Genomic DNA, 11,701 nt, shown 5'->3' on the forward strand with positions numbered 1-11,701 from the left:
CTAGGAGAATTCCACCCGCGAATCCAGTAGGCTCAACCAGATGCCACGAATCAAAGTTTAAGCTTTTGACAATGGTTTCAGTATTTTTTCTGCTCACCCATGTTTCAACAATCACAACAAGGTCAGGGTAATGGTTACTGATTAAATGGCGCATGTTAGGCTTGAAAGTGGACCTCCCTATCCCCCTAGCATTCCAAACAATGATAGACATATTATAGGGAAGGTAGGGGGTGTTCTTCAGGCGGCGCACCACCTCGGTTTCGTCGGCTACCCACGGGATCACTGCTTCGCGAGTTGTGGGGCAAATCCAATAGCTTCTCTTTGGATTGAGAGTAACTTCGGCTACCCTTGGCCCATTTTGTTCGCTGCCCTCTCCCCAATTTGCCGATATTGTTGCTTGTTTCAGCATTGGTAGGACTTTTACAAGAGTGAGGGCATTTGAGTTGCTGGTCATCTTCACTCTCACGGTATTGTTTCGAAGTTGCAGCTGCTGTCTCCAATGGGGGAGTAGTGTTTTGGGGTCCAACCACGGCCCGAGATTGTGAAGAAATTGCCTTTCGTCGGCATCGACTCCGTCCTCTTTCCTTAAGAGCCATTTCAAAACTATTATGGCCACTTCCGGGAGATGTGTGACGTTTTGTAGTTGAGGGAGGTGAGCGGGAAATAGACCGGACCCGGACACATACATTTGGAGGTTTAGAAACTCCTCTGGTACAAGACTTGGGTTGAGAATCAATTTTTTCACTTCGTTGAGATGGAGTTCTATCATCTCCTCTCCCACCACTAGATACTCCACAAATATTGGAGATGTTTCCGGCTTGAGGGGTAAGGCTGGTTTGTTGAACAAAATTAGTCCCTCCGCTCGGACTTTTACAACCCGAGGTGGAGATTCCGGTGATGATGGTGGTGTTGATCTTGGCGAGAATGGGGGAGATGACAGGGGGGATGATGGTGGTGGAGAGGAGACTACAATTTCCTGGGGATATTCCATGATTTTGGGTAGTAGAAACTACTTTGCAGTCCTCGAGCCTCACTTCTCTGAGAATGATGAGACTTTGCCTCTGCAAAGCCTGGAAATGGCGAAGATTACCTTCCCACCCAAAAATATTAGGCCTTTCATGCCTTGTTTAAATGTATCACTTTTCAAAGATCCTTCTTCATTTATGTAAAAAATAACGCTCAAAGTTATCTTTACCTAGTTTCTATAATTGTATGTACATAACCTAAAGTTGTTTTATCCCCATTATGTACATAACCTAATGACATAAGCTCATTATAATTATTATTTAATATTCATATTATTATTGTTTAAATATTATTATATATATTACATTCAATTTAATTCAATAGTTTAATTTAATTCAGTTTAATTCAATTTAGTTTAACTCAATTCAATTCAGTTCAATTCAGTTCAATTCAGTTCAGCTCAGATCAGTTCAATTCAGCTAGGCTGTTTTATGCCGAAGAGAATAGACCCTAATGTGCAAAATAATAATTTAGAAGCACATATTCTAGCCTTTTAGGTACTTCAGGCCTCCAGGGTCCAGAGACACCTAATAGGTGACTAATAGCTTTGCTAAAAACTAGTATGTATTACCCTGGACCAACATTTAATCACATTAGAGGAGTCCGACTCAATGGTGATTTGATGTGCCATTATTGTTAAAGTATAAATAGAACATTTGTAACCTAAATTTAGCCCTTCTAGCTCACATCGACTCCTTGTACTTCAAAGTCATCACTTTCTCCCTCTTTTTCCATCCTTACTCCATTAGAAGTTCACTAAGAACTCTTGCATCCTCACGGTTGTATTGACGGCAACATTATCATAGTAGATTGGTAATCAAGAGTAACACCCGAAATTTTTCCAACACTTGGGTTTTTCCGTCAACAATTGTTTGTCTTCTAATTCCTTTATTTATTGTTTTTCTTGCTATTATTTTTTTCGTGTTCATGTAAGTATATAACGGGAAGAACTTTGTCTACCCACTTGGTAATCTACCAACAATCTCCGTATTTAGTACAAAATCGACATAAACAGTAATCAAAAGAGTCCTTTCGAGAAAGATAGTGAAGCTATAATTCAGATACTCCACAACCATAAGTACCATAGAAAGTCTCATGCTGGTTACAAAAACAAACACATCCAAAACGACAATAACAGCCACACTAGTGGCCTATTAAAATCAAACAACATAAACACTAAAAGATAAACCAAAGACAACTTAGACAAAACAACCCAAAACGAAAACCATGCATGCTACTTGAAACGCCACAGTTAATGAGACCCTAGATCTTCTTTCCAAGAAACACCGAGGTTAACACAGCTCTAGTCTCCAAAGACGCTTTCAGCATTGCTATTCCCTGGACAAAACATATATAATACCATGTCAAATAATTACTTCAAACTTTTCGCTTATAATAATAACTTCGGCTATTTAGAGAATTGTTCTCCGTCAATCTAAATCTATATAAACCAATCAGACAACTTAAAATATACTTCCTCTATTTAGAGATAGTTGTATCGTTTCATATTTTCACATTTGTCGATGCATGATTTCAAACGTTAATATCTTCAATTATCCATAAGTAAAAATTATAAAAAAATAATATTAAAAAATATACATTATTAAGACGAATCTAACAAGATCTCATATAAGTATGTTTTTCCTAAAATATAAATCACCAAATTAATCAAAGTGTAGGATGTGAATAATTAATTAAAGTGGAGGATGACAGTCTACTAGTATTTACTATTTCTAAACGGAGTAAGTAAAAGCGAATACCTCATTAAGGCCAAGCTGAACCTCTTTCTCCTCTAAGACAGATACATCCTTGACATGAAACTTACTCATAAGAGTAATACCAGAAATAGTAGACATAGGTTTCACCTCCAAATTATCCATCACCATATAAGTCACAACACCCTTCACATACCCACCACTACTTCCACTTCCAGTGCATGCTGAAGTTGCACCATCCTCCGAATCTATCGAACCGACATAGCTCAATTGAGTGGTCATTTGACGATTACAACTACGACAAGCTGCCCCATAATTATCAGTATAAAAGATACAATTGCTACTATTATAGTAGTTGCATTTGTAAAGTTGCTTATTACTTAAGGTTGGTGCATCATTAAGAGACAACAAAGGAACAGTAACATGTGCTTTAGGTTTGAGCACTGAATCTTTGGTTAGATTTGGCTGAAAATAGTCAGTATTAAGTGAATCTATGCTCTTGTAAAGAGAACCAAGAGAACCCACCATGCCATTAACATTCAAGAGCTTGATAATGGTTCCAACTGGTAATGACATAATATGGAACAGAAAATCAACAAATTCTTTTCCTACTTCAGCAAAAAGAACTTTGTTTGCCTTTGTGTCTACTAAAAGCTTTAGCTTTACATTGCTCTCACTCGCACCTGCCATTGTATACTCTCTCTTTCAATGTAGTTGTTGCTATGGTTGCAATGCTGTGTCGATATTTATAAGGAGAGATTTGTATATATAGAGGAGTACAACAGCATGCTGCTGCATGGCAATTGATTTGCATGCGTAGTGGATTATTGGAGTTCCCTATGAAAATATATGTAGGTGTATGTATTTGGTTTTCAACTTCTTGAAACTCTGCTTTCTTAGAGAAGTTCAAGTGTCGAGTGTAACAATAATCTAGACTAGTAGACTGTCAACTCAGTGATTAATACAGATTGCTGTTTTCCAAAAAATTTTAATTAATTTGCCAAAAGAAGTTTATTACTCCTAATTAATTTATTATTTTTCTTCCCTTTACTAGAAATTAAACAATGGGCATGGTTACAACTTATAACTTGTCGTTAGACCTGGTTATTGGACTGGTCAAGGGCGGTGCGAGTTAAAAGTGGGTCGGACCGTTAAAGGGTTGTTAACTTGTGGTAGGACGGGTCAATGCGGCTTATGGCTCATATCCGACCTGTGATGGGCTGATCGGCAGACGGGTAAGAAAAATAGTAAATGGAGAGAGACAAGATTGAGTAATTGAATATGATACATATAATTTCTTTATACAATGTCTTTTTTAATTTTCAAAAAAAAAAATTGAGATGATTTATTGGCCTATAATGACCTTATCTGATAATGACCTATTATTAAAGACCTATCCAATAAATTAAAAGTCCTATCAAATTGACCCTGACTTTTTAGCCATTAAGCTAATATGTCCAATAATAACCACGTCAATTTGTAGTAGCTTAAATTGACGATAATAGTCTTAACAACCGTCGTATTTGTAAACATATTCTTAAAAACAGATAGGTTGAGATTTGAAACTATGCAATTTCAACGGAATCCACATGATAATTTATTAGGGGGCGTTTGGTTGGAGGGTTTCAAGAAAGGGAAAGGGAATTGAGTTCCTTGTTTCCCTTTGTGAGTGTTTGGTTAGTGTATTTTTTCAAACCCTTTACCCATTTTTCTTATTAGGATTACCCTCCTTTCCCTTAGATTGATTCTCCACCACCCCCCAAGGTTTGGGATTACCCCATATCCCTCTACCATGAAATTATTATTATTATTATTATTATTATTATTATTATTATTATTTTTATTTTTATTTTTATTTTTATTTTTATTTTTATTTTTATTTTTATTTTATTATTATTATTATTAATATTTATTATTATTATTAATATTATTATTTATTATTTATTATTATATATTATTATTTAATAATAATAATTATTATTATTTATTATTATTAATATTAATATTACTATTTATTATTATTATTTATTTATTTTCATATTTATGATTATTATTTAATAATAATAGTTATTATTATTTGTTATTATTTATTATTATTATTATTTATTATTATCTATTATTATTTATTATTATTATTTTAATAATAATAATAATTTTCCAATTTCTTTGATGTTCGTAACCAAACAACATTTTTAATCAAAGGGAAACCCTTTCCATTCCTCTTGTAACCCTTTCTCAAACCCTTTCCCTTTCCTCTCAACGAACCAAACGCCCCCTTATTTGACAGCCACATGATAAATTTTAATAGTGCAGAGGAATATATTAGCACCAAAAAAGGAAGGATTACATGATTAAACAAGCAACACTTTGTGCTATTTGTTCTAATAGAGAGCCAATTAATCCAACTGGTGCAATGTTTATTGTTGCTCTGACGCTAGTCCGTTTGAATAATCTACATAAAACATCCATATGAGTACTTGACAGTATCTGTCTTTTATTGAGTAAATTGCTTTAGATAAAGTTAGTGAAGCTGGAATTTAGATACTACTACACAAGACCACAACCATAAATACCATAGATAGTGTCCTGCTGATATGCAAAACACACACATTCAACATTTCTACTACAATTAACAACGAAACTACGAGCTTATTATCGAAATCGATTAACACGAACACCAGGAAACATAAAACCAAAAGACCAACTTCTTAGACAAAATAACCTAAACCACAACCATGCATGCTGCTTCAAATGCCAGAGTGTTTGAGACACTAGATCTTCTTTCCAAGAAACACCGACGTTAACACACTTCTGGTCTCAAAAGATGCTTTCAACATTGCTACTCCCTGGACCAAACATAATTCCATGTCAAAAAAATCATGTCAAACCTTTCATTTATAAGTTCCGCTATTTGGAAAACTGTTCTCCATCAATTTAGCGATATTTCTTCAATTATCAGAGTGATCACAAACCACAGATATAATAAACCAATAAACCATTGATTAATTAATATAAGTACCTGTTTGAGGCCTAGTTGAACCTCTTTCTCTTCTAAGGCAGAGACATCCTTCACATGGAACTTGTTCATAAGAGTAATACCGGAAATGGTTGACATCGGCTTCACCTCCAAGTTGTCCATCACCATGTAGGTCACCACCCCCTTCACATACCCACCAACGCTTCCAGTTCCACTGCTTGATGAAGTTGCATTATTCTGCGAAGCTGTCGGAGCAACATAGCTCAATTGAATGGTCATTTCGCGGCTACAGCTACGACAAGCTGTCCCACGACAATCAGTATAATAGATACAATTACTACCGTTATAGTAGCTGCATCGATAGAATTGCTTGTTAGTTGAGGTTGGGGCATCATTCAAAGACAACAGAGGAACACTAACAGGTGCTTTGGGCTTGAGCACTGAATCCTTGGTGAGATTTGGCTGAAAGTAGTCAGTATTCAGTGACTCTATGCTCTTGTAAAGCGAGCCGAGACAACCCACCATGCCATTGACACTCAAGAGCTTGATAATGGTTCCAACTGGTAATGACATGATGTGGAACAGAAAATCCACAAATTCTTTGCCTCCTTCAGCAAACAGAACTTTGTTTGCCTTTGTGTCTATTAAGAGCTTTAGCTTTACATTGCTCTCACTCTCACTTGCCATTTCTGTAGTTGTAGCTTTGATTGCATTACTATGTCAATATTTATAAGGATAGATTTGTACAGATGCTGCAGGGCAATTGATTTGCATAGTGGATGATTGGAGTTCCGATCCCTATGAAAACATTTAGGAGTATTTATTATTTGCTTTTCAACTTCTTGACTTATTAGACAAGTTCAATAGCCCCATTTACTACATTGAACTTATATTTAGACTTTAGAGTATATCAATCGACTAATTACCTACTGTGTTCTCAAATAATACGGATTACAGTTTCCAATTTTATTTGCCAAAATCATTTCAGTACTCCTAACAAGTAACAACACTATTACTACATGTGAAAAAACATTTCTGGGAAAATATATGACTTCTACATTGAAATACTTAAAGGCCCCGTTCTTTTAGACAGGGAGAAAGTGAATGGAACTGTGAGAAACTGAACTGAATTGAATTGCGAGAAAGTTGAACATGAGATAGTGTATGAGCTGATAATAAGTCCACAAGAATAGGAACATGAGAGAGTGTATGAGCTGATAATAAGTCCACAAGCACATGATCTTATTGTATCTTGCACTGAAAGTGATATCTTAGCATATGATCCATATTGAATATGACTTCCCCTCAAAAAACTTGATTCACCAGACAAACACTTGATCATTGTCCTTATATTCACTCGAACACAAATTATCAATTTATGTAGACAAACTTTTTTCGAACATTTCAAAATAGTAATTCTGTAAGTATCGTCTCTTCTAGGAGGAGAAAGTATCCTTGCATAACAGTTATGGGGCGGCAGTTGCCCATAACCATGGTAAAGATGCTATTACAGCCTAAACTAAGGGTAAAAGCGTAAAAAGTTTGGCTGATATAACGCCCATTGAACCAACGTCTGGCCAGGACGTTGGACCCATGGGTCCAACGTATGGCCAGAACGGTCGCCCCATGGACCCAACGTCTGGCCAGGACGTGAGGTCCATAGGGCGAACGTATGGCCAGGACGTGAGGTCCATGGACCTCACGTCCTGGGCAGACGTTGGGCCCCAAAATTACAAAAATGTCGTGGTTATGGGCAACTGCTGCCCCATACCTGTTATGTGTATATCAACCCTCCTTCTAGGAGTAACACATATCCATGACAATCTTTAGATATTTACTCTCAAACTAAAAAACGCAACTAGAGTTTGAAATTAGCATTTGGAACCATACACCAACATAAACTAATCTCATATAGAAAAGTAAGCCTAAGTGACATTAATCATGGATAAGCAAAGAAAATGAACAGTGTTCCAGAGAAGATAACCCGAAGTTCATAATAAAATCTCTTAGCATGAAATTCAGAACCATATGATAGCTCTAGCTAGATTTGAAGCCATAAACCTTCTTTCCAAAGAAGACAGTAGTCAACACAGCTCGGGTCTCCAGAGACGCCTTCAGAATTGCTATACCCTGCATGTTTAGAAGAGTTATAAAATCAGTGTAATTTTTCAGCAAAATTGCTCTTAAAAACTACACATACTGATGAATTCAAGTATGATTAGAAGTAGAATTGCTACCTCCTCAAGACCAAGTTCAACCTCTTTCTCCACCAAGGAAGTGAAATCTTTGACATGGAACTTGTTCAAAAGACTGATAGCAGAAATGTTTGACATGGGTTTCACCTCCAAATTATCCATCACCATATAAATCGAAACCTCTTTCACATAACCCCCACTTCCACTGCTCGATGTTGCATCAGTTGTACTAACGTTTGAGCTATTTGTTGGCCCGGCAACAAAGGTTACCGGAGTGGCCATTGCGGAGCGACAAGTGGGACAAGCTGCATTAAGGTAATCAGATATATATCTAGTATGATCGGAGCACCTATAGAATGATTTTACCTTAGGGGTATCATTAGTAAGCGAAAGCAGAGGAACATCAACTAAGGCTTTTGGGTTAAGAACCTCATCTTTGTTGGCATTGCTTGTAAGTAGTCACCTTTCAGAGACTTAATGCTCTTGTAGAGATCGCCGAGACAACCCACCATGTTATCACAAACTTTGAGGAGTTTCACGACGGCTCCAACTGGCAAAGTCATTATATGAAACAGAAAATCCACAAAGTCTTTGCTAGCTTCAGCAAACAGAACCCTTTTTCCCTCTGTGTCTACTAACAGCTTCAAACTCACCTTCGTCTCTCCTTCCATAGTTCCTAGCTACATATGCACATGTAAGATCAATAACTAATAATAATATGATGCATCATGTCATCTCTAGGTATAACTAATTATGCATTTCTACATAATGTATATAATCAATCAACAAAATGTGCAGATCAATAAGGCGTAAACCACTAACTAATATAATGTGACCGTAAATCAAGAAACATGATATTTTTTTGATGTACCTAGAATTTGGTTTCATCCGAATAAGAAGCTTTGCTAGATTGATCAAGGAAGTTCTTATCAGTACAAATATATTAAAAGTTGTGTTTAATGAAGTTTATTTGTCACATGGCACTCTACTCAAACTTCTAATGCAAATGCTTTATGTCCATGTGTACTCGTCAATAGAAAAAATATAAATGTCATCTGTGTCTACTAACAGCTTCAAATTAAACTCACCTTTGTCTCTCCTTCCATGGTTCCTAGCTATATATGCACATATAAGATCAATAACTAATAATAATATAATGCACCATGTCATCTCGAGGCATAACTAATCGTGCCATGACCAATATATGATATCGATCCATAACAAATCGTGCAGATTAATGAAGGGGTAAACCAATAACAATGTAGAGTGAAAATCAAGAAACGTGAAGCTTTTTAATGTAAATCTGGAACTTGGTTTCCTCCTAATAAGAAGCTTTGCCAGATTGATCAAGCAAGTTCTTATTACGACTTTAATATATGCAAGTCGAAGACATCCTTAGTCATCCGACATAAATGATGATTTAGGTCTATACATCAAATCTAAATTACAGCAAACTTAGGTGATAATCATGATTAGCTAGCAAATATAGGGTTGAAGTTTTGAGAAGTAGTGATCCTGAATTATCGCTATAATTTACGATTGCGGAAACAACACAAACTGACTAGATGGGTTATTCAATCAATCACGCTACGAATAATGCTCAATTAAAACATATTGGTATTCACAATAGAATAATCAACGTATACTAGCAAATTATAAGTACATAATTACGGGAAAATGTCAACTTTATTAATACTAAAAATCAACCAACTATACTAAAGAATTTAGGAGGATTAATTAAACTTCAAATTAAATACTGATTCAATTTAATTAACTTACTTGAGTAATGGAGAAATAAGCGATGAAACTTACCGTCAAAAAGAAGCTATTTCAGTATGAGAAGTTGGTTTTTTTGTGGTCTACTAAAACCCTAGAAGGATCTACGTAAAGGCAGCAATAAATTGGCGGGAACAATATGAGTGCTAACTGCTCAGGTTAGGCGTATGGAAGCAACTCGCAAGCCTAATGTTCGCGTGACTTGAAATGGGCCTAGTTTCTCGATTGTTTTATAATCTCTATTCTATATGAGAAGAGGGGTAGGACACCAAAATATTAGAAACCCCATTTTACCCTCATAATATCTCTATTATAACTACTTCCTTTAATGAAAAAATAAAAAAGAAAACTACCTAATTAATTTTAAAAATATAAAATATTACAAAAAGAAAACCATCAAGAATTCAAATATTACTAATTTATTCGAAATAATTAATAATTAATTTAATTTTTTTCATCTCCTAAAAAAATTATTTTGTACATATGTTCGCACGCATCGCGTGCATATAAAAACTAGTACTTACAAGTTGCAACTATTTTTGGAGAGTTCTCTATTACTATTAATTTAATACTTGCAATGCTATATTTGACAAAATATTATCTCTTTCTTTACATGGGAATTTTTACTTTTTTTTCATCTCTCTCTTTTCTCCTTGATTCTTTCATATATTTAAACGGAGGAAGTATATGTATGTTTTTTTAAAGCGTCCTATAATATTTTTACTAGTGGTTTCAGTAGTTGTTAGTTGTTTGTTGTTTTAGTAGCGTTTAGCTGTTGAGGCAGCTATCAACAGTCAACTAGTAGTTGTTAGCAATTATGGTCAATCTAAGTAGTAGTTTCAAATTTAAGTGTTTGGCAAAAGTAGCCGTCAGAATTGCAAAAAAAAAGGACATTTATTTACCTACAAAATTAAATATAAAAATTAAATTAATTAGTTTAATAATTAAACTCGATGATTAATTTACAATGGAACTTACATATAATGAGTATACAACTTTTACTACTAAAACAAAAGTACAAGTTTAAGACAGTCCTTCACCCTTGCAAACTGGTCATCATTTATAAAACATGCTCCCTCTGTTCTTTTAGTTGTTACATATTGACTTTTTACACTATTCATCTTATGTAGTTTGACTATCTTTGGTTATATTTTTTCAAGATAAAACATAATCAAGTGGGATATTGTTGGATTCGTCTTAATATATATACTTTTCAAATATCAACTTTTTATAGTTTTTACTTATGTACAATTAGATATATTAAAGGTATAAATTGTTCATTGATAAACGTGTTGATGAGAAATGAAACAAATAAAAAAAATCAAGAGAAGTATATACACAAATTCGAATGTATGTATGATGTAAAAAGAGTATATATAATATTCTATGCATATTTTGTAATAATATACTTATTTTGTACGCCTATATATTCTCTATCAAAAAGCACAACATAAATGAATTTTTGAAATATATATGTAAACTAAACGTTTTAATGATACTAATAATCATAAAAAGGCACATGTATTGTTTATAATAGCTAGATTAACTCAGATACTTGTGAAATTTGGATCATAAAATATTATGAAACTTTAGCTTTATTGATTAATACAACTAAAAGCATTTTACACAATACTATTATAGATTTATTGATTAATAGAAAAAAAAAAGAGTTGATCAAAAGAATAATGAATGTAATAACAGCGACGCTAGCTTATGTGCTTCAAACGCTACCTATTGTAACATTTTACAAAAGCTATCCATAATCTATCCTAATTTCTACCTGTTATCATAATCGCTACCTTATTAAAAACTCTTAATTTTCCTTAAATAGCTTTTTAACTTGTCCAACTTCTACCTTCTACCTAAAATTTCAATGACCATAAGTTCTCAATCGAAATTCTGAAAGAGCAAATGCTAAAAACTCTGCCCTAAACCCATGGCCCAACACATGTAACAAAATAAAAGCCCAAAAACCCTAAACGAACCCTAGCCAAATATCAAAGCCCTCACAA

At 34.5% G+C, this 11,701-nt stretch overlaps 2 protein-coding genes across 2 annotated transcripts; both read right to left on the reverse strand.

The window, feature by feature from the left end:
• Window positions 1-1,982: 1,982 nt before the first annotated feature.
• LOC104883431 (hypothetical protein) lies at window positions 1,983-6,502 on the reverse strand. Its single transcript, XM_048638876.2, has 4 exons — window positions 5,761-6,502; window positions 2,787-3,443; window positions 2,314-2,364; window positions 1,983-2,177 (listed from the first exon to the last, which is right to left on the reverse strand). Exons 1-4 carry the CDS (start codon window positions 6,403-6,405, stop codon window positions 1,983-1,985), a joined length of 1,548 nt encoding a protein of 515 aa, XP_048494833.1. The 5' UTR covers window positions 6,406-6,502.
• Window positions 6,503-7,667: 1,165 nt separating this feature from the next.
• LOC104883424 (uncharacterized) lies at window positions 7,668-8,314 on the reverse strand. Its single transcript, XM_010667951.3, has 2 exons — window positions 7,956-8,314; window positions 7,668-7,848 (listed from the first exon to the last, which is right to left on the reverse strand). The coding sequence occupies exons 1-2, from the start codon at window positions 8,193-8,195 to the stop codon at window positions 7,756-7,758; spliced, it is 333 nt and encodes a 110-aa protein (XP_010666253.2). The 5' UTR covers window positions 8,196-8,314; the 3' UTR covers window positions 7,668-7,755.
• Window positions 8,315-11,701: the final 3,387 nt, after the last annotated feature.

This window comes from Beta vulgaris, chromosome 2, assembly GCF_026745355.1.
Source record: "Beta vulgaris subsp. vulgaris cultivar EL10 chromosome 2, EL10.2, whole genome shotgun sequence".
Classification (NCBI taxonomy): domain Eukaryota; kingdom Viridiplantae; phylum Streptophyta; class Magnoliopsida; order Caryophyllales; family Amaranthaceae; genus Beta; species Beta vulgaris.

What these genes read in the sequence shown, in the direction of transcription:
- LOC104883431 (XM_048638876.2), bottom strand. Translation starts at nt 6,405, where the DNA reads ATGGCAAGTGAGAGTGAGAGCAATGTAAAGCTAAAGCTCTTAATAGAC. An exon ending in TTCAACTAGGCCTCAAACAG is followed by an intron (nt 3,444 to 5,760) that starts GTACTTATATTA and finishes CTACATTGAAAG; the next exon opens with AGAGAGTATACAATGGCAGG. An exon ending in TTCAGCTTGGCCTTAATGAG is followed by an intron (nt 2,365 to 2,786) that starts GTATTCGCTTTT and finishes TGTTTTGTCCAG; the next exon opens with GGAATAGCAATGCTGAAAGC.
- LOC104883424 (XM_010667951.3), bottom strand. Translation starts at nt 8,195, where the DNA reads ATGGCCACTCCGGTAACCTTTGTTGCCGGGCCAACAAATAGCTCAAAC. An exon ending in TTGAACTTGGTCTTGAGGAG is followed by an intron (nt 7,849 to 7,955) that starts GTAGCAATTCTA and finishes CTAAACATGCAG; the next exon opens with GGTATAGCAATTCTGAAGGC.